The sequence below is a fragment of the Lithobates pipiens genome, unplaced genomic scaffold (assembly GCF_037356315.1).
Source record: "Lithobates pipiens isolate NorthernLeopardFrog02 unplaced genomic scaffold, aLitPip1_a1.2 Scaffold_27, whole genome shotgun sequence".
In the NCBI taxonomy this organism is placed as follows: Eukaryota; Metazoa; Chordata; class Amphibia; order Anura; family Ranidae; genus Lithobates; species Lithobates pipiens.
The window spans coordinates 149906007-149929809 of NW_027507788.1; the positions used below are offsets into that span (position 1 = coordinate 149906007).

General features: G+C 41.4%; 1 protein-coding gene across 2 annotated transcripts in view; it reads left to right on the forward strand.

The window, feature by feature from the left end:
* SKI (SKI proto-oncogene) overlaps nucleotides 1–23103 on the forward strand; it is a 105658-nt gene extending 82555 nt beyond the window's left edge. Inside the window, exons 2-7 of one of the 2 annotated variants that reach the window (XM_077457664.1) lie at nucleotides 13277–13396; nucleotides 15213–15328; nucleotides 15426–15697; nucleotides 17719–18020; nucleotides 19730–19960; nucleotides 22571–23103. In XM_077457664.1, coding sequence (XP_077313790.1) covers nucleotides 13277–13396; nucleotides 15213–15328; nucleotides 15426–15697; nucleotides 17719–18020; nucleotides 19730–19960; nucleotides 22571–22759 — 1230 coding nt within the window. In that variant the 3' untranslated portion in view covers nucleotides 22760–23103. The remainder of the gene's footprint in view (nucleotides 1–13276; nucleotides 13397–15212; nucleotides 15329–15425; nucleotides 15698–17718; nucleotides 18021–19729; nucleotides 19961–22570) is intronic. The other variant, XM_077457665.1, reaches the window with a different exon arrangement.
* Nucleotides 23104–23803: the final 700 nt, after the last annotated feature.

The window sequence follows — 23803 nt, forward strand, 5'->3', positions numbered from 1 at the left end:
CTAGTTAAGTCCTTCGTTTTTCCAGGCGCCTGCAAGACTGCCATTTAAATCTCCCACGAGCCTCGGCATGCTGTATGTTTTTAAGAAGCTGTACAATGTGTGTCTGAGCACATGCAGCGAGCACCTAAATGCTTTTCCCTTCAACCCTGTTAAGACAAGTTCCATCCGTCTAAGCACCAAGTAGAATTAAATCCATGCTGCACAGGATAATTGCATGGAGAGTGGCAGGTAGGCTTTTTCTGCTGCCTCCCTCTGGGCGCAGCATCTTGTACAGCAATCACGTGACGATCCTAAAGACAGCCAAAGAAGCTTTGAAAGTCTAAGACTCTAATTGGTTGACTAGATTTGTCGTCCTAGCCGTGTGGAGTTTTCCAAAGTCACAACGGTTACTTAAGTAATTAAACTCTGAGATTCTCTTCCACAGTTATACATCTTAGCCCTGTTAACGCATCAGTTGTCTAGTACCCCCCGCAACAACTATAGCAGAGATTTACGGTAGATATGAAATCTTTTTACAGTTGGACACAGACCACCCATTTGATTATCTTATAGATTTTTGTGTTCCTGGAAACTGCGTAAAGAAATTTAGAGTAATGACAGCCAGTCATTAGATTTACAGGTATTGACAGTGACTCTAAGCTGGGTCCTGATTGCAGTGATTGTTGTCACTTTTATATTACTGGATGTGCGCACATTGCAGGTTTCCAATTTGCTGTGGTGAAGAATAAAGCGGATCAAGAAAAATCTAGAATCAACAAATTTTGGCTTGCCTATTGCTGTATCCTGTAGAGCAGAACCCTGTCCTCAGGGCCCACTAACAGGCCAGGTTTTAAGCATCACCTTGGGGAGATGTAGACTAGAATGCTGCAATCACTGAGCAGCAAATGATCACATGTAATGCATTTCAGTTATCTTGCAAACCTGGCCTGTTAGTGGGCCCTGAGGACAGGGTTGATGACCACTGCTGTAGACACCAATCAGAAATGTTTGTGTCTGCTCTGTGTAAGTTTAAGTTTCAGATTTTGGTTCTTACAGCACCCCATTGGCCTGTATATTATGTTAGTTGTGCATTGGACACACAATTATGGTATGTTGAGTAACATTTGGAAAAATGATTCCTGGCATGTGGAGTGTGTGGTGAGCTCTGTGGGCCTATTGAATGGAGTGTCTATTTCGGTGTAGCTAATACAGTGGCCTCCTTACTAATCAGTGTGACAGGTACACTTTTTAGAGAACCATGGAATCAGCAGTCCATAGACTGTACAAAAGCTTTAGAGGTCAACCTGGCTAGATAATTAACTTCATTACTGAAGTTCACACTAAACACAAAATGCAATGCCAGCTCAAGCAAACATGACTTGCAATGCATAGGAGCTGGAAGGGAACATTAGGACGGTGTATGGGATATTTTATGATTTATGGTCAATGTAATAAACTAGTTCTGTGTACATTTATGTTTGTATGCTCAGTGGATCTGTCTGGGAAAACCTGGTAGCAAAGTGCACAGATCATCTTATTTTGTAAGCAAACTGAAGTGGACCACAGACTGCAGCAAAATAACATTTGGTTGCTTTTTGTTACTGTATTTTGCACATCAGGATCATGTTTTGTATAGCCTATTAGAATAAGGCCGAAAGAGTTAATGTATGAAGAGTGTAGTTTACTGTGTAATTTGTTAATGCTTTCGGGAAAGCACATGGTTGTAATGCAGGTTGAACTGGCTTCTGTTGATCCCAAATCAATACATTTTAATGTCCATTAGCCGTGCATTCAGGTAAAAAAAAAAATCTAGAAAGCGCTTCTCAGCACTGCATGTTTGGGGATAGGTGTGTGTTCCTATAGCAGAATGGAATAATTGTATAATTTTTCAATTTAATCTTCCTAAAGATGACAGTTCTAGGTCTCTTCTTGAATAGGATTTGATGGCCGTGAACAGGGGCGCCAGATGCTGGCAGTAGTACAGAGTTTATTTTTGTACGTCCAGTTTCCATCCTAGCCAGCAGTTTGTATACAAGATCTTCACTGCTCTCGTGAAATGGCCAGGTTACCCTTACATGAACCCCTTTCAGGCCCATTAATTTAGGACTTTATCTGAGTTCATACAGTATGTGTAGGCAACTTTTTTTTTTTTTTCTCCCCCCCCCCCCCATCATGAGGGCACAAACCAATTGTTTTAGGAGCAGAATAGCTTCCTTCAGGATGCCGAAATCTAACTGCCAACTCTATGGGGTTGATTTACTAAAGACAAGTCCCATCTGCACTGCAAGTGCACTTGGAAGTCCAGTTGCTGTAGATCTGAGGGGAAGATCTGAAATTGGGGGAATCTCTGCTGACTTTATTATTCGTGTGCAAGCAAAAATGCTGTTTATTTTCCTTGCATGTCTCCCTCAGATCTACAGTGACTGCACTTCCAAGTGCACTTAGAAATGCACAGTGGATGTGCCTTAAGTAAATGACCTCCTATGTATTAATATGTATAAGAGTGGCAGGCTCCTGAGCTGTGAACCTGGCTTTAGGGTCCCTTTTTCAGGCATCCATGTCCCCCATTTGGAGTGTTCCCTGAGGGTGCAGGTCGGGCTAGGCGTCTGCCCTGACTACGTGTAGTCCACAGAACAAATCGAGAAAAATCTCCTTTCTTTGTAGGCCACAGATTTTAGGCTCTTGTACAGAACAGATCTGCAGTTTAATTTGCAAAAAAAAAAGCCTAGCCTGATTTGATGTATTGAAGATCTGTAAAGTAGGAACAAATCCAAATTCTAAAAGATCACTAAGCAGTTCTGAACTGTTCTCCTTGCAACCCTTTTGCTTTCTGACCTATGACAGCCTTCTGACAGCCAGCAACCGAATACAATAACTCCTTCCGCATCCATATAGGCATCCCCTGATCAACTTGCGCGCTAATAGCCTCAAGCACGGCGGCAAGTCTGATACCTAGCCCCACCTCAGGATCAATACCCTGATCAGGATCATAATCTTAGGCCCATAGTACCATCAACAGCATCCACAAACCATGTGCTACTTCAAATACTCAGCTGAAGTTCTGCACAGACTAAGGAACATCAACACCACATTGCCATCTTCCATACAAAAAATACTTCAAAGAGAACAACTATTAAAAACCGGACGACAAGCAGCTCCCAACCACAGGAAGACATCTACTCGACCACTACAATTAGATTGCGCCTTGATTAACGCCAGGTCTGCAGTCAAACATAGACTGGAAGTACACGACTTCATCATCGAGAACAATGTAGACTGCCTCTTCATCACCGAAAGCTGGTTAACCTCTGACTGCAACACCATCCTCACCGAATTGGTGCCGGAAAACTACAGGATCCTAACCGAACACCGGATAGGGAAAAAAGGAGGAGGCCTAGCAGTGATCTTTAAAGGTCACCTGGATCTCACTAAACCATCATCTCAGAACCCAGTGTCTTTTATGGAAACCCTGACGCTACATTTTCAACCAACACCCCATGACACCACTCATATTCTACTGTGCTACAGACCACCGGGACCAAAGTCCAATCTTCTTTCACCCCTCACGGAATCCTTTGCAATGCACACCCTAAAATTCAAAAATTTCCTGGCACTCGGAGATTTCAACCTTTGGGCAAACGAGCCTAAAGACCCCATCGCGACTGCCTGCATCAATCAACTAGAAGAACTGGGTCTACAGCAACTGATAAAGACTCCCACGCATGGGTCAGGACACACCCTGGACCTCATTTTCAAACAGAACATCGACGTCAACATACTCGACAACATAACTCTGCCATGGACGGATCACCACGCCATCAAATTCAAAATCACTACCAACATCACCAACGCAAAACGGAAACCTGTAACAACGCACTGGACCAGATCGCATAAAAAACTGTACTCCGAAGCCTTCAAAACCACTCTGTCCAACAAAAATATCTACAATAACCTTAAACCACTCTACGGAGGAAACACTCAACTCCCTGAACAAGGCATTACTGCAATCAGCAGACTCGGTAGCACCAAAACGCAGGGCTCTCATCAGGAAGAAAAATGCTGGATGGTTTAATAGCTCCCTCTCCGTACTAAAGCAAGAACGCAGAAGAGCGGAAAGAACATGGAGAAGAAATCCCACCGAGGAAAACCTATTTAACTACAAAGGTCTGACAGAGAATTATCGGAAAGCAATCTTCAAAGCCAAAAAGGACCACTTCTCATATACAATCTCAACGGCCGCAAACCAACCACGGGAACTGTTTAAACTGGTTAATCAATCAATGAATCCGGTGTGCCTAGAACCCCCAGAAAGCGAATCCCAGGATTACTGTGACAAACTGTCGGATTTTTTCATCGATAAAGTCAAAACCATCAGGGAAACAATTTGTCAGAAGAAAACATCCAACCTCAGCCAGCAAATACATAAAGAGGATGTCCGCACCAACATACCGCAACCGCCAAAATTTTCACTATCCCCAATTACCGTAGACACCGCAAAAAACATCATTAATAAACTGCGTGACAGTACCTCACCCATTGACATCATCCCCACAAAACTACTGAAAGAATGCTCCGACATCGTGGCTCCAACCATAACCCACCTCATAAACCGATCATTCCACGAAGGGATTGTTCCCAGCATCCTCAAACAAGGCATCGTCAAACCTCTACTCAAGAAACCAAACCTGGACCCTCAGGATCCAAACAACCGTAGGCCAATTACAAGCCTCAACACCATTTCTAAGATCATGGAGAAAGCTGTAGTACATCAGCTACAACTTCACCTGGATACTCACAAACTCCTGGACCCGCTGCAATCAGGCTTCCGCCCGGGTCATGGAACAGAAACAGCTCTCCTCAAGATTTGGGATGACGCCCTCGAAGCGGCAGATGACGGAGAGCCGTGTCTCCTCGTACTGCTAGACCTAAGTGCAGCGTTTGATACAGTAGATCACAATACTCTACTCGTCCGCCTCACAGAAGTAGCCGGAGTCCAAGACATAGATCTCCATTGGTTCGCGTCCTTCCTAGGAAATCGGTCACAGACAGTGAAACTAGGAAAATTCCTCTCCGAAACTCGGGCAGTCACCTGCGGAGTCCCTCAAGGCTCTCCGTTGTCACCCGTTCTCTTCAACATTTACATTCGCCCACTCCTTCAAATCATCAGATGCTCAGATCTCTGCTTCCACTCTTACGCTGACGACACGCAACTTTATTTCCGGATCAATGGAAAAAAAGATCACCAACAACAACTTGAAAACTGCCTCAAATCAATAGAGGACTGGATGACCACCAACTCCCTCCAGCTGAACCAATCAAAGACAGAGCTTCTTATCTTACACCAAAATCATAAGCCCGCAACCAAAACCTTCTGGTCTCCACCAACCGTCTTTGGGCAGACTATCTCCCCAAAGACCAAAGCGAAGAGTCTCTGGGTTATTTTAGACGCACAAATGTCAATGGATGCGCAAATAGGAGCAGTAGTCAGTCGATCTCACCATCTGCTGCGCATGCTTTGCAGACTCATCCCTTTTATCCCAAAGAATGACAAAGCAGTGGTAGTTGGAACAATCATTAATTCACGACTGGACTACGCAAACTTGCTTTACATAGGATTACCACAATATCAACTTGCGCGATTACAACTGATCCAAAACACGGCGGCAAGGCTGATAACAGGAAAAAAACCCTGGGAATCCATTTCTCCTTCACTGAGGAGCTTACATTGGCTAACCGTAAAAAATCGGATCACGTTCAAGACCCTTTGCCTCACCCACAAATGCGTGCATAGAGAAGCTCCGCAATACCTAATGGCGAAAATAAATCCTTACACACCAAACCGCAGTCTTCGATCAGCCAACAAAAACCTCCTCCTCGTGCCCAAAGCCCGGTATAAATCCAAGGGGGATCGGAGATTCGCTGTCCAAGGGCCTCGGCTATGGAATGCTCTACCAATCAACATCCGCCTGGAAGAAAATCACCTGGCTTTTAGGAAAAAACTCAAGACCTTCCTCTTTTAGCAGATGATCAAAGCTCGCCACAGCGCCTAGAGGCGATTCAGTTCGCATTGTGCGCTATATAAGTATTTCATTCATTCATTCATGAATAAATGGACTGATGAGGTTTGGGAGAAACCAGCAAACCATCTCTTCACATTGGTGATCTCCTGTTTAATCTCCCAATACCCTCTGCATGTGTCTATGAGCAGAGAAAGGATAGGGTAAAACATCTTCCAAATGGTCCAATTGCCAAATTGTAGGTTGCCCATACATGAATTGGTGTTTGTGTGCGCACGCGCATGTATGTGTATACACAAACTAAGGTCAGTTCAAGGCATAAAGTAAACCTCTGCACAGGTTCAAATGACTATACCTGTGAAAGATTCCACAGCAGCAGGCTCACTATGTGGGTGGGTACCACTAAACCCAACTTGTGGATGCCAGCTAAAGATGTGTTGGTGGTCGTGCTGACTGAACTATGATTTAGCAGGGGTGATTCAGCTTAAACAGAGATTGTACATTTTCCCCAGCTTACTCACGGACTGTTATTTCCTTCCTTTACAGAAAAAAAAAAAATCTATTGTAGAGAGGAATGCACACAGTGTGGAGCCGGGGCGGGGGGAGTCTCAGTACAGAATCCTGCAAATACAGCCAAGAGTATCCTAGCATATAGCCGACTAACTGCAACAGCCTCATGCAGACAGTACCCACTCATAGCTTAGTTTTAATGTGACCATTGTAGTATGTAAACATAACTGTAATCTGGTTACAGGCTCCTTGATTAGACTATACAAATGTCAACTGCGGTATTGAAATAGAAACACAAGATGGTGTAAACCTTTTTTTTTTTTTTTTTTTTTTTTTTCTCTTTTTTTGGTTTTTTAATCTTATGCATGTTTCATGGGTTATGAAAAACCATAACAAATCCCATTCTGGCTAAAGTGAAAATACAGGAATAAGTTTCACTTAAACTTATAGTAAAAAGGTCCCTAACTTTGTCTGTCAGAGATTCTTGGCGATTTAATAGACTGAGGTGTAGTAAGTCATTTTTCTTTCTTGAAAAAATGGCTTAATTTTGTGTAAATCTGCAGTTAAAGATTAAAATGGCGATTTTCTTTTCTTTTTTTTTTTTTCTTACTATAGGATTGGTATTTCTATCTATCCATTCCTGATGTTTACACTGCCCCATCATGCAAGACAGCCAAGCAGATGGCACCACTTACAATTAAGAGTTGCATCGGGGTGATGAGGTCATCCCTGTGCTCACTCTGCTCTTTTCTCCTGTCAGCATTTCCTTGTTAACACATTTGCATGTAGTGACCATGGTTGTCACCTAGTACTTTCTCCCCCCCCCCCCCTTTCCTCCAGATAAGACTGCTCTTTTGTATAGGGCATTGCAAGATGAAACTTATCATCTTCATTATTCGTTGTCGGCACCAAAGGCGCTTTTTAAAACCGCACACCAATCCTCATTGACTATTTGCAGAAGTTGATGTGCACTTTGCACTACGTCCTGTAAACATTTCACATTAACATAAGGTTATATTTTTTTACTTCGGAACAGCAGATGCTCGCAGTTGTGGGAACAGGGCCCAATTTATCTGTTTGCTTATAACCATAGACACGTCTAGAAATTTGAAGCGCCTCTGTCCTTACCTCTGCCCTAGTAAAAATCCATTTGCAAATGAGCAAATAAAAATGTGGCCTTTTGCAAGCTTTCCCAGCCCGGCAAATTCCTAGAAGGCATAAACAATTCCAGTGTTCATATCAGCATTCATGACTTGTGCAATACTTGTATTTTTTTTTCAGTTTTGTTTGCTGGACATTAAAGTGGGTTTTAAAAAAATAAATAAATAAACCCTTGCCACTAATGCAGACTTATCTGTAGTAATTCAGGGGTACCATCTTTGGAAAATGTTGTATTCTGATACTTTATTCATAAACCATTTCTGTCCTTTAAACTCTGAGGAGCTTGTTTAGCTAAGACGTTCTGATTTGAAAGGGTTCCCTGGCCCTTGTGGTGTATGCTCCAAATGGATTAGTCAAGCTTAAATTTGTATTTGTACTGCCTGTTCTAGCTCAGTACTACTACTGCTCGCCCTGCTTTTGCAGCAGAGGCAGTCTCAATCTTACAGATTTAAGCCTGCCATAGACTGATAGAAATTTGACTAATTCAACGGGAACTGGACCCATCCATCAGTCTATTTCAGTACAACCAGCCTGGTGACTTTCACCTGATCACCGTTGGTGACTATAGCCACCAGCAGTGATCATTGTATTCTGCCAGTGAGGAACGCCCCCCACAGACAGAACACAATAACCCAATGAGCTGAACAAAAAAAATGACCGCTCAGATCAGACCTGCTGTTCAAACAATCCAATGTTAGTACAGCGATTTTCTGCTGCTGGGCAATTGTTCTGACAGGGGGACTGCCCCCTCTGCCAAAACGCTCTGGTCAGCGATTGGCTGAGGGTGCCGATCAGGAGCCAATCGACAGACCTTTTTCAGTCATGCCCCACACTCTGCTTCTGTCGGACCAGCAACCATAGAGATGTTGCTGCTCTGCTAATGTAGCAGTATTGGGAAGATAATCTGTGATTCAAATGAGAAAGTGGAAGGACTAACTCTTAGTCGTCTTTTTGCCTATCATAATTGCATGCATTGTGTGCTGTGTTGCTGTTTATCAATAGACTGGTAACAAGCCTCTGTTTCTACAGAGAGTGGAGACTGAAGCACCAAGGAAAGGAGTGGCTTCGGACAAGGAAAGCGAATTAAAGAAGGCAATTGTTTTCGCTCAGTCTCATCCTCACTTCAGACACAGAGTGTCTCTGATTACACATTCTGCCTCTCGAAGTTTAGGGTTGAAGTCTGTTTTGTCTAGTACAATGGTATCCAGACACTGCTTGCCTGGAGTCAGCTCCATGCTATGTTGTGCTTTCCTCTAACAGGCAGACTCCTTGATTTTCTTTTTCCTGATGGATATTGTAGTTCTTCCAAAATTCGAATGTACATTTTCTTGGAGCTTGTAGCCGCTCAACTTGCTACTGACATTTTTAATACCACAAAAGCCGAAGAGCTGCGCTTGGCCTTTTTTTTTTTTTTTTTTTCAGGAATGCTTGATAACATAATGGGATACAAATTTGAGGGGTATTTTTCCTTTTAGTTCAACACAGTGGGGATAACATGATCAATGGCCGCAGGCTACAACTCCAGTACATATGAGCAATTTTGGCTCCTCGGTTGCCCTTATATAGGATAACTGTAAAATACTGATCTACCCATTGTGAATTTCTGTCTAGCACTTTTTTAACACTATGAAATGCTACAGCTTTGAGGTTTGCCTTTAACAAATAAGAAGTCTCAGACAGGCGCCTGTTGTGGTTTTTGCTGTTGGTAAGAACTAGTTCGTTTTCTTGCAGTATAAATGAGATGGTAGCGAAACAGGAAAGACCTCACCCTAAGACTACTCGGAAAATTACCCGACTCCATTGCTTTTATCAAATGTAATGGTGCAGCAGCAAAGTGTAGTTTGTGTGAGCTTTAAGAACCAAGATTTTTTTGCTAGGTTAGCCCATTAAACCTATCTGTGTGTCCTTGGGCTACATGTACACGGAACGTTTGAAAACTTCCCTTGAACGATTTAACTTGACTGATAGTAAAGGGCGTTTAAAATCATCTGTTTTTCCACATTTTCGTTTTTAGGAGCGTTTAAAAAAAATGTATATTTTTTTTCAAATAGTCAATATTGTATCTCCAATAAACGCCTGTAAACGTAACGCGGCTAAATGTGAGTTATCGCGTTTACCAGCTGTTACAGGAATTTGGCGTTTCCATTGCTTCTGAATATCCAGCCTGAACTTTTTATTTTTTTTGCTTTCCAAAAAATGCTTCTGAACTCAACTGCCTAGAAACTACTATAAACCACCCTGTGTACATGTACTGATAAGATAACAGAGGAGAGTTAAGGGGCAGCTGAAAAAAAAAATGCTCAACTGCTCCTAAACGTCCATTTACATTTTTACCTGAAGTCAAACAGGAAATGCCATGCTGATTGGTTGCAGGTATACCAATGTTGGCATCTGTAGCTTTCAAGTTGTCTAGATTTTAAATAGCATTTTCTGCCTTTTTCTTTGAGGGGTACCCCCTTGAAATCCGTGCTCACAAGGCCAGCTGTGAAATTCACCAGAAACAGAATTGGTTTAGGTTTAAAAATTGAGTGATGTTTCTCATAGCAATGTGAAGGTTTTCTTGATCCAAAGCAGAATCCTGCAGACTCCTTGAACGCCGTCTCCTCGGCTGCTGTTAGTGCATTGCTCAGCACCCACATGATAACAAGGCCTTCACGGTTTATTTTATGGAAACTGTTAGTTTCTGCTGATCTAATATGGTTTTCTCTCTTTTTTTTTTTTTTTTTTTTTTTTTTTTTTCCTAAACCGAGGTTGAAGTCGTTGAACTTTAATAACAGGTCTCCCTGGAAAATGGGCCTCTGCCAGTGTGAATATAGAGATTTCCACCTTGAGGTCATTGGTTCAAATCTGGTTTTGCTCGCTGGTGTTTGACTTGCTATTATCTACAGTGAGATGTAATTATACTTGGCACTTTTGGGCAGCCATGCCAGAGACCAAAGCTTGTAAACTTATTTGAACCAAAGCATTCCCTGTCTGTTTTCTTTTTTGTTAGAGGGGAAAATGCTTGTTTCAACTTGTTTCCTAAAATCTGTTTGCTTTCGCTTGTTCGTGATTATTTCCATGGTACAGTTTTTCCAGAAAGAAGGCAGTCTCTGCTTGGTCTTTGCACCACGTTATGCATAGAAGGGCCCAAAATCCAAGGAGCACCTTTTTGGGCTTTCAAGGAGCATGAATTGCACATTTAGTTTCATAACACAAAGTTGTTAATGGGTTCTAACACACTTCAATTTCATATTTTAATTACACCTCAAAACTTTAGAGGCATGGGGTGAGTCATTTGAAAACTTCGTGTTTATTGAGACGCGTTTTTGGAAAATGCGAAAATAAAATAAAAATGTAAACATTTTTTATGCAAAGTTGGCAATTTAAGCTACTTCTCACACGCAGCATGGGCATAACTAGAATTGCACCCCAAAACACCTTCTGCCGCTCCTCCCGAGCATAGCCTTTTTTCACTGTCTGGACTAATTATGTACCAAACATTGTAGCCTGTGTATAACCTGAATCAACCGATTGTGTCAAAACCAATTTACTGTAATGGTCGCCTCTATTCGAGTGGTCGGAGTAGTGTGTAGTGTCACCTATAGCAGTCCAGTTCCTGTCAAGCAAGCCTAGCCTACTGGTACATGACTGCCCCCAGGAATTCCATGTTCACTGGCCTGGTGTTTCGCAGGAACTTAGTCAGCAGGATGTGCAGATGGGGTCGGTTGAGGCTGCAGGAAGTATTGTGGTCAATAAACAGGCCAGGGTTAGTGCAGGCAGAGGCATCACGGGTGTGGCGGTGATCAGTGACAATCTGACTGGTGCAGTGGTGATTAGGGATACTGACTGGTCTGGAAACATTGTATTGCTGTGGAGGTGATGAGAGATGATGGCTGTCGGCACGGACATGCAGTTATATCGGAGTAGCCAGCCATTGTACATGATCACTGCCACAGCGATACAATGTACATGACTGCCCCCAGGAATTCCATGTTCACTGGCCTGGTGTTTCGCAGGAACTTAGTCAGCAGGATGTGCAGATGGGGTCGGTTGAGGCTGCAGGAAGTATTGTGGTCAATAAACAGGCCAGGGTTAGTGCAGGCAGAGGCATCACGGGTGTGGCGGTGATCAGTGACAATCTGACTGGTGCAGTGGTGATTAGGGATACTGACTGGTCTGGAAACATTGTATTGCTGTGGAGGTGATGAGAGATGATGGCTGTCGGCACGGACATGCAGTTATATCGGAGTAGCCAGCCATTGTACATGATCACTGCCACAGCGATACAATGTCCCCATAGTGAAACTGCGTATTACTGTGATGATCACTGTATAAGCAATCAGTAACACTGTTCAAAGGTTTCATTCTTTTTTTTACTTCTGTGATGTGACTCTTCAGACAACACTACAGTCGTACAGTCTAGCCTAGTATTGGTTGTTCTATTGTAGCAACACTTACATTGTAAAAGGGGAAAAAAAAGCCTGAAACAAACTGACCCTGCCTGAAGAATTTCTTATTTTTTACAAACTGTGTTTCTTACGTAGATCAGTTCATTCTTTTTCAAAAAGTGTGATACATTCAATTTGGAATTCTTGTAGGGCCTTACCAGCATAAGTCTTAAAAGTAGAATTTGCCGCACCTGCTCATGAGACGCCCTGTCCTTTTTACGTGTGTGTGTTGAAGGGAATGATGTTCCTGCCAAGAGGTCTTTTCTATGCTTTAGAGTGATTTACAGTCCAAGTTTCAAACCACTTGTGGAAAAGTTAAAGCAGGAGTTGGCATTTTACCCAGAATCCAGTGCAGCTGTGGCAGAGTGAAGTCATCCGCTTAACAACCATCACAAACAAACATAGACTGCGCTGTTCTGATGCACGATACATAAAATATTCCTTCTATGTGCAGGCAAAGGCAGACGTTTGTCATTTAGGGAGGGTTCTGAGAGGGTACTTGAAGGGTCCAGTTCCATTTCAGTCGTTGCTAAAACCAGTAGCACACTGAAGTCACATTTGGCCTGTCCCATCAAGTTAGGAGCTGCTAAGAGGATTTCTTTTCAGAGTGTTATTGGGGCTACAACTGTTCACACTTTTAAAAGGAATATTCTATATATTTTTTTGTGGGGTGTTTGGAGTATTTTATGGCAACTCATAGTATTGACAATCCCGAGCATGTGTTTTTTTTGTTTGTTTTGTTTTTCTATAGTTCTTTTCTTTTATTCAAGCTTGCCACTAGAGGGCACCATCAAGTTTGAGTCCATGAAAGGGGTCTCTAATACCTTCAACAGCTCTATTTTAAACCGAAAAATAGTTTTGAATGTTTGCCAGCAAGCCCTCCTGCTGCATTAGTGCATATGTTTATCTGAAAACGTACAGATAAATGTCATCCACAAATTACTACTCAATCTACTAGGCAATAATACAGTTTAGTAGACCAATGACTATCACTTTAAAGCCAAATGTAATGACATATTTCTTTACCGCTATATTATCTAATGAAAGCGGTATGTAAATTCCTTTTCTTTAAGAACCGTTAACAGCTGAACTCTTCGTCTTTCTATTGTAGAAAATGAATGCAGAGATGTGTTAAGTGACTTTCTGTAATCTCAAATATCTGTCTTCTCTGTCCTACAGATTTCTTCAGAACCCCCAAGTAAAAAGTCAAAATTAGACGATGCGATCATCCACTCCCCTAGCTCGACTGAGAAGGACAAGTCCTCAAGTTGGTTACGGAATTTATCAAACTCTAGCAAAGTAAGTTTACATTTCTACATATGTTTAGCTGTATACTTCACCATTGTATTAAAATTACCGATCACACACCCACCGTGGTAGGCTGCGTTTTTTTGTGTGGACGCACTAGTCCAAAGAAATTCATAGGAAAAGTGAGGGCAACGGCAATAAAAACCTGACGATTTTGGATTCAGGTTTAAAGTTTGATTAAAAGGAGTTTTTAAATACAATATCTATCTTTGATAATTTTAACACCTGTGTGGCTTCAAGTTCACCTGATCTCTGTAATGAGCTCTTTAAGTGGATGTAAAATTCGGCCTGTGATTGTAAAAGGACAAAATGGGCAGTGAAAATGCTGCATCCATTATGCCTAATGATTTGACTGTTTTGAAGGGTTTTACCAAAACTGATGAGTTTTGTGAGAAGCGGAACTTGGACATCAGTCTTTCATTTCATCCTAAAACTTTGCAACAAAATTGCTTAAGAAATGGGTTTAGATATCATTTGTGAAGAGAGCTTAATTATTAAAGAGAAAAGAAAAACATCCTCCTAATGCAGGTTTTTGGTATGCAAGATGTGTTTTTGGATAAGGCAATTGTGTGAATTTTTTTTTTTTTTAATCCTTAGGGACACATGTTGGGAAAAAAATAAGTGCAGGAGCTACTTTTGGGTGACATGTGCCTTGTGATTGCAGCACAATTTATAGTGCGACAATCTCGGCAGACCCACACCGCGATTTGAGGTGTCATTCAAATGAATGGCATCGTTCTGCGTTTTGTCATTCACACGCTGGCAAATCTTCCCGCGATTCAAAACGATGTAGTGTGACTGCAGCCTTAATATGAGAAAGTAGACTTGGGCCTACATTTTAGAAAGGAAAAAACCAAAATAGGTTTTTGGCACATGTTGGAACATGAGGTAAGTGGCTTTCCGATACCTCAGAATCAAAAACTTCCACAGTCCCTCCTCTCCCCAAAACCCCAGCAGGATCTTATTCAAGCTTCAAATTTATTGGCAGGCAACAACTGCTCAGGGTCTTAAATGTAATCTGGCTCATCCTTTCCAGTGGAAGTTGCTAAGCAATTAAGGCCAACATGACAACCTAAGGAGGGAGCAAGGAATGTACAGCAGAGGCTGCTTATGAAAAAAGAGCGCAGGCCCTAGCCAAAAACCACAGGCTGTGTTAAATATGTCCGACCAGGTGTGCCGCACAGGTGAAAGAGCCAGACTGCCAAATTGCAGCCATGGCACAGCCAAGTGTCCCAGCCGCCTGTGACACACAAATCATACAGCTTGCAAGAGTATCGCTTCTGCATTCTGTTTGTAAACTGAAGCCGCTAAGCTTATGAATAGAACAGGATCACAAGAGGCGCTCTCATTTACACAGAACAGGGTCATGCTCGAGGGTTGCTTTGTAACTTTGCTGTACGGTTACTTTCATGTCCACTTTTAAAATGTGTTTTAGTAGTTTATTTTTCATGTTCAGATTTGGACCACTTTGAATTCCTCTATCACGATATTATTGGGTTTCTAAAAAAGTTTAAAAGTAAAGCATAATCCGTGGTGATGGCGAAGGTCATTTGCACATTGATGTAATTTACTGATGTTTAAGCTCGGTATGTTGTCAACAGACAGACCCTGAGTAAAATGTCCTGTCTGTTTAAAAGTGAGTTCTACCATTACCTTCAAAAGACTCACCGGTGTTCCAATGCTGCGGATCCTTCCGTCTGCCTTTACCACTTTGTTACATCTAAATTTATGACTGTATATTTAATGACCATGAACATACTTGTGCAGTGTTGTATTTTTCTTCAAATTTTGTTCTTAACTTTTACAGAACACAGGATACGTCCACCCTCGGCAGCGCCTATCAGCTTTTCGGCCCTGGTCCCCTGCCATTTCGGCAAACGAAAAGGAGATGCCAACTCATCTACCCACCCTGATCCGAGATAGGTAAAAAAAAATAATTCTAACGATCTAAATCACATTTTAGGGTTTTCATTGTTGTGGTTTGTGTAATTTTTGATTTTTTTTTTCCTTTTTTCTTTAGTTTTTATAATTACAAAAGTTTTGAGAACCTCGTTGCCCCCAATGTTGCTCTGGCACCTCCAACCCAGCAGAAAGTCATCACAAGCCCTCTTTGTGCACCTGCTGTACCAAGAAGTAATCAAACATCGGGTAGCCCTGCCCATTCTCGAAAGCGAAGGCCCACAGCAGAACTGCCCCCAGCACCTGAAGCCCCCACTCCTTCGGTCACAACTCGGGAAGAGGAAAAGGAGTCTGAAACTGAGATTGAGGTGGAAAGTAGAGAAGAATGTAAGTGTGAGTGGTATTTTACATTACTTTTTCTAACGTACGTCAAGTAACAAGTTGTATGATTGTATAGCCAGGCCCAAATGTACCCCAAAATATTCATCATATGGGCAATAGGCAGAGTTCTGTAGTCAAGCAGAGATGAATTCAGACAGGGCAACTGACATTGTTTGGAATTTCAGTGGAGAGAAGAGAACACCCCAAACAGTTAGTGTCCTGATAGCCATAGCATTCAGTGCTGCTACTACTACTTGGGTGGCTCTGGTTGCTCTTTTACCTGAAATGACACTTGGGTCCTTGCTGTGCTGGCATTTTCTTAGGGGACCATCATAAAAATAACATGGCTTGTAAATTAATATTTACACAACTCAGAAGGTTGGTGTTGAAACAGAAATTATAGATCAAAGATTGAACGGATTATGTTTACGAGTAGAGTTCCAGTACTTAATCTACACTGTTCTTCTGAAGCTGGGTATCATTTGACTGGTGGATGAATCATAAGGGTCACACACAGGTCATCGCACTCTTGTTTGTGTCTTGAGTGTCCTATGATACGTGGCTGTATTGTACAGGAAAAAGTGCCTAGGCATTTTTATTGCCCATATTTTAAAGAGCTGTTTCATACATTATATAGGATTTCATGTTACACATTTTCACACACCTCAAAATAAACTCGGATGTTAAGTGATCTTGAGAGAGGAGCTGTGGAATGTTAAGATGCACCATACTGATGGTATACGTTATGATGTCTCCATACATCTGTTATGAGACCATTGCAGTTTAACGACTTGACCTCCTGGAAGGTTTACCCCCTTCCTGACCAGACCATTTTTTGCGATGGGGCATTGTGTTGCTTTAACTGACTATTGCGCGGTTGTGCAACACTGTACCCAAGTACGTTTTTATTTTTTTCTTCACACAAGGAGCGTTCTTTTTGTTTGATCACCTCTGCGTCTTTTTATTCTTTGCGCTTGAAACAAAGAACGGCTGACAATTTAATAATAAAAAAATATATAGATATGTATATCGATATATAGATATGTAGAGAGAGAGAGATGTGTATATATAGATATATATATATTTACCTTATTGGTGTATAACATGTACATTCATTCATTTTAAGAGGGAAGTTTCAGGGAAAAACGTAAATTTTTGTATTGGCGTATAACACGCTATTTGCACCCGATTTTCATGGTGAAAAGGGATGAGTGTTATACGCCAAATACAGTGTATATGTGTGTGTGTGTGTGTGTGTGTGTGTGTATAATTTTACAAATGTTTTTATTTTTTCCTGCTGTGAAACAAAATGTAAAAAATCTAATTTCTTTATAAATGTAGGCCAATATGTATTCTGCTAAATATATTTGGTAAATGTTTTCTTTTGTAACATTAGCCACTTATAGCGGGACTGCAATATTGCGTCAAATAGGACACATAACTGACACTTATAAGGACCAGTGACACTAATACAGTAATTGGTGCTAAAAAAATGCACTGTCACTGTACTATTAACCCTTCCTGGGTGATCAAAGGGTTAAATATGTGCCTAGGGAGTGCTTTTACTACTGGAAGACATGGATCAGTGTTTGTGCTTCACGGAAACTTGGGATCCATATCTTCTGTGCTTGCGGAATGACAGTCTGCCTTGTTTACATAAACTGTCATGCTGTCAGAGTAACCAATGTTTGGCAGGTCCTGACGGACATCAGGTCTGGGGGTCCCTCTATGCAAAACGGCGGGAGTGAGCCGCCGGCAGTACGCACTCACGTCCAAAACCCGGATGTGCAGAATTACTGTGTAGCAATAAATCTGCTATGGGGTGGTCGTGAACTGGTTAAGGACTGCTGAAAACTGGCATTTAAAAAAATAATAATTTCCATTATTTTTGTTTTAGGGATCATACTGTCTAAGCTATGTATAATTTCGTTTTCTTAGTTGAGCAGTTTTACCTAACATGTTGCTATCTGATCAGAACATGACCAGATCATCTCACAGTTCTGCTTTTTTTTTCTTTTTCTCCTGTCTTGCAGTCACTTCCTCGCTTTCTTCGCTCTCGTCTCCTTCCTTCACATCCTCCAGCTCCGCGAAGGAGTTGAGTTCCCCAGGCATGCTAGCCCCAGCTGCGGTTAACCATTCCTTTGAAGCGGCGCCACACGGAGACTCGCTTAGCAGTGGACTAGAGGCAGAGCTGGAGCACCTTCGGCAAGCCCTGGACAGTGGTCTGGACTCCAAGGAAGCCAAAGAGAAATTCCTTCATGAAGTAGTTAAGATGAGAGTAAAACAAGAAGAGAAGCTGAATGCTGCATTGCAGGCCAAACGGAGTCTTCAGCAGGTAGAGTAGCTTCATTGAGATCTATGATCAGTGTTTCAATGCTGTATTAGAGTTAGACACCAATGTGGTCAACTTTGAGCTGAAGCTAAAGGGAGAATGAGTAACTCTAAATAAGCATGCTCAGTCCATGGGGATTATAATTTGCAATATTGATTTGGCTTTGGCATTTCTGGTCTTGGAGTTTGCAGTAATTAAGTGTGGGTTTAGATACCTGGGTCTTGCTGAGAGTTGCCAGGGGCCAGAGATCAGACTGGATTTAAACACAACAGGCCAATGGGTGCTTTCAGATACCTGCTTACAGTTTCATCCTTGCATTTAGTTCCACATGTAAATAACAGTTTGACCAAATGCCTTTTTATCAAGTTCATGATAATTAACGCTAGTCTTTTCAGGTGGGGTCCCAATAAAAGTGACTTAAAATTTCAAGAGAACTTAAAAATTATTAGAAATATTTGGTCCACCTTTTAACTGGTTTATCCTGTGTTGATTACCTGCTCTATAATCCCTGGTGACCATTTCCATGGTGGTGTTGTCAGCAGACCTCTCTAAGGACAGCCAGTTTTAGTGTATTAAGAAAGGAAAGCATCATAGAGACAGTTGTCAGGCCAGGGCCAGTGATTAAGACGGTCTGCAGACTAAAAGCTGAACCACATTTAAATCAGTGGCTTTATGTACTCCCAGATTTTAATTTTATTTTTTTGCCCTTTCATTGTCTATCTGTGAGATCATTTTTGAGACCAGCTCAAGTCATTGCTTGTCTCCAAGGTGAATCTCAGCAGCTTCCTCTTTTCCAAGTTCCTATTTCTGGTGGAGAGAAAGTCAGAAGTTCACTGATAACAATGGCTTGGCTGGGATGTCACATTATTGTAAAGGGAAAAGGATTTCCCATGACCTAGTTGCAGGGTGTTACTTAACAGAAACATGTTGTTGTGCATGCTGCTATCAGAGAGCCAGAGGAAGTCTCACTTCTGGTGACTTCCCCCCCCCCCCCCCCCTCTCTTCCATGTTTTATCCTGTGAATCCTTTCACAGTCTGATCTATCAGGAAACGTCTAGTGACTTACCTGCCCTCTTCTAGCTGTACAGGAAACCTCAACCAAGAGCAGCTGCTCTGGTTGCCTAGACAATTCAGATCAGTAGATGTAGGGTAAAAGTGTCACATGCATAGGTATGCAGGAATTGAAACAATGCCTTTTTGCCACATGCCCAGTTTTGTCATGAGTTCATTCAATGTACACAGTGACTGCCTCTTTTGAGTGTAAGTGACAGTTGGATTTTAAGACGGCAATGGGCCTCTAATGAAATTACAAGACCCAGCATGCCTTAACAGCCATTACAAGACAAGGCTGTGTTTTGGATGCATATGATTTTGAATGTTGTGTAGAGGAACTGCACGTCCCCCAGTATATGATCTGGTTTCGTAGCTTCTTAAGGAAATACAAGCAGCAAGAGTTTATAATTGGCCAGTGGATGTTTTGACAGACCCACCCACCAGCTTCTGAAGAACTACAAGTCCAGGATAATCTGAAGCTCTTGGCTTTGTTGAGCAAATAACACTGGTTATAATGGTTTTGGTCAAAAAAAATTATTTGACCATTTTACTTGTTTTTACTGTTGACACAAGCACTGTAGGTAACAGTTTGCTTGTAGTAGGTGCTCTTGTGCCAGAATAGGAACTGACCCTCTTCCTTGACATCTCTTGTCATTTAGGAGCTGGAGTTCCTCCGTGTCGCCAAGAAAGAGAAGTTAAGAGAAGCAACAGAGGCAAAACGCAACCTGAGGAAAGAAATTGAACGGCTCAGGGCAGAAAACGAAAAAAAGATGAAAGAGGCAAATGAGTCACGGTTACGTCTGAAGAGAGAGTTGGAGCAAGCCAGACAAATTAGAGTGTGCGACAAGGGCTGTGAGGCTGGTCGGATACGTGTAAAATATTCTGCCCAGGTACTTATGGACACCTTTTTTATTAAAGCAATCTAAGTATCAAATACCTTTGCAAGTTTCTTATGTGAAGCATATTGGCAATGACTAATAAAGTTGCAATACAACTCAAGGGTTGCTAGAGGGCACTTGGAGTGTACCAAAGTGGTCTTTTAACTGTTCCCATATATATTAACATGCCTTCAGTAACGCTCAAATTCTATTGCAGCTTGATAAGTACCAGAGTCTAAATGTGTGTTTTTAAGGGTACACTCACACTGGGTGTGGTTGAACTGAACCATGTTAGAGTTCGAATTGTCCCCACTCCCCCACTGGTCTGCATTCAGTGACCTTTAAGCAAGTGTTGGAACAGGTACATCTGAGCTACTACCTCCTGTGTAATGCCGAGTGAGCCTCGAGGAACACAACACTCAGCCTGGGAAGTCTCTGGAAACCTCCACGTGCAATTCATGCAAAAAAGGGAGAAAGGCTGGTGCTATGGAAGTCGGCTAAAACTGTTTTAATATTGCAGGTGAACAACAGTCAAAAAATCAAATGCATTTTGTTGGCTTTTTTGACTGTTCACTTGCAATAAATAGAACTATGTTTTAGCTGTCTTCCATTGCACCAGCCTTTCTCCCTTTTTTGCATGGATATAAGTGTTCCTGGGCACACTTTATAACCTCACCGGTGCCAACCAGTCCACAGGGATACCTGAATCTGTGCTTGGTGATCTGTGAGGAGTTCTGCACTCATGCACGATTTGCGCTCACACTGAAGCAAATCCTACCAGACCACAAGTAAACCGTGCTTGGAACCACCTCTTCCAAGTGAACCTGGACACATTACACTAAAACTGTTCCTGGTATGGTTTGGCGCACTGACTACACAAATGAACCGCACAAAGGATGTCAATCAGGCACAGTTGTAACTGCCACCCTAAGATCCCTGCCCTTTACATGCCTCTTTAGTTTTTGAGGCATCCAGGTTGACAGTCCCAATCTAACTCATCAAAACCTCTTACAGAAAGAGTCAGATCATTAAGCTTTAAACCAGATTGCCATAATTGTGAAAATTATTGCTACCGATGTCCTATTGCTAACTAATTCTGCAGCAATGGAAATAGGCCTGAGTGCAACAAATTGACTAAGAAAGAAAGCAGTTTTTTTTTTTTTTTTTTTTATTAAATACTCTGTAAATTGCGGGAATGGGAGTAGACTGATTATACTGATGTGAGACAGGCCAAACCAGGAAATGATGTGGATTTCCTCCCAAGCGTCAAGCTGATAAGATGCCTCCAGACTAAACATTACCAGAGTGAAAACTGTGCAGTGGGTGTTACCTGCAGCTCTCTTCCACTGAGAGTTAAACACAAAGTTGCAGCTGGATACTGCTTAGAAAACATGGCTTGTCAGTGTGTTTTTCCAGCTCGCAGTCACGTTGGGGAATAAAGTCCTTTGCAGTCTCCCTGGTGACACTGCCTAAGGGGAACACTTTCTCCCTGCACTCGGTTTACTTATCTGTTGCTGAGTATATTTCCAGTGCAGGAAACTCTTATAAAGCTGTCAAACTAGACAAGTATAAAGTGTTTATTGTAACAACCAGAGTCTAAGATCTGTTTGAAGCCTAAAACCCCTATTGGTTATGGGGGTTCGGTGAGGACTACAAGCTGATTTCCTTCTTGCACACACAAATTCAAATCTGTTGACCTGATTTGTTTAGTAGACGGCTACAGGGAAACCACCTCAACGAGAGACCCTTTGCACGGTGCTTGGAGCTTAGCTGGGGAGTGCTTTTGAAATCTGTGTATTGCATAGCATCCAGCTGCATTTAACAGAATTTCAAAATGAGGGACTGGACAACAGAACCAACTTCCAATGGTATTCTGTTGTCTGATTTGTGAAATGATTATCTACATGTTATTTTGCATCTATCAGTCAGGGGCAGGCGACATCCTCTGTCAAGGTCAGGGTAGGGTCACTTAACCAGCATCCTTCTCTAGCAGATATAGAAAGAGGACAAAGATAAGCTAGCTCTATTTACCACCACATCATGTCCTTGAGTGGGCTTCCTTTGTAATAAAGGTCACCCTTGTATATTAGACATAACCTTTTGTTTTTGTTAAGCTGTAGCAAAAAATGTATCACATTTTATCCATTTGTAAAGCATCACAAAAGTGCTATTGTGAATCTTCTAATTTAAATTTTACTCCTAGATTTTTTTTTTTTTTACTGTAATATTCTGCAGAATCAAGTGATGTAGAAAAGGTTAACAAGCTGTGTTCTACCAGACACGTGTACAAATGTATATTGACCCCAGTATGGAAACAATCACTATGCGTCGTAGGGGCTCAGTGTGCATATATGGTGTTTAACATTTTTGTTATGCCATACATTCATGTTGTGTGTTTAATTGTTTGTGTTTTGAATTCTTTCAGTGCTTGTGTGATTTGTTATCAATAAAATATATATATATATTTTAATATCCTTCAGGTCCATTTTGCCTCTAAAGTCCAATCTAGGGCCATCTTTGGTCCTCTTTATCTCTAAAATGTACCCCTAAATATGGATGTGGCTTTAGGAGTGGTTTTCTGATTTTCCCATTATGTTAACTCTTGTGTCTTGCCCATTTCAGATAGAAGAATTGCAAGCGAAACTCCAGCAAGCAGACAGCGACAGAGAGAAGCTGCGGACAGATCTTGCACATGAGCGAGAAGCCAGAGAACACTTAGAAAATGTTGTTAAAGATCTACAGGAACAACGCTGGGCAAAGCCCGGTTGTCTTTCCAGCAGTGAACACACACGAAAAGACATTGAGAACTAAAACAAACAATACAAAATTCTATATGAAGCAAAAAAAAACCTATCTATTCATATACAGAATTCTACGTATATGCACAGGAAGAGGAGGTTTCCCCAATGTATGCATGAATAGGTGCATGTGTGAGTGTATGGAGTGTGTGCCCTGAGCTCACACAACTTATTACAAACTTTATGGAGTCCGAGAGTGAGGAAAAAATGTTACCCTGTACAACAGAAGCACTGAACTTTCGCCTCTTTAGAACCTACACAGCACAACATCTTACTGTGCCTCAGAGAGAGTGTTTATAAAATGGAGTCTCTTCGGCTCTCAAGTGAGAACTTTTTTTTTTTTTTTGTACATGTCAACTACAAGAGAACAGCAGCATTCGACAAAGTCAAGATAAAAAAAAGCAAGCATTATCAGTTCTTTAAAATTGTTCTTAAGCTTGCCTGGAACACTTTGAGATTTACATTTTCTTTATAAGCTATTTAATATAAAGATATATTAAATGACAAGGACAATATAAAGACACTGTTGAAAATGGGGAGGGGGAAAAACAGATTTTTGTATAACAAAACTGAAGCTTTGATGCACAATTTTAACTGACGTTACAGGCTTTTTGGGGTTTATTAAAAAATCAAAAAAGAAAAAAACGGCCCTGTGTTCCTACTCCTGAACCCACCCTTCCCCAGTCTCGGCACCATTCACGTCGACTGTGCAATGTATTGGTAGCAAGCCATCAATATTGAAATACAGACTTTTCTGCATCAAGTGGCTTCTCCTTCAGATCTCATCTGGAAATATTCGGTGTACTCCATCTTGGTGGATATATATATATATATATATATATATCTATATATCTATATATATATATATATATATATATATATATATATATATATATATATATATATATATATATATATATATATATATATATATATCTATCCTATATTTTTTTTTTTTTCAGAGAGTTTTATCTGTACGCATGTAGGAGAGGGTAAAAGACAGAAAAATCTAAACTAATAGAAGGAAAAAAAAATGTATAGCTGTACTGATCAGTGT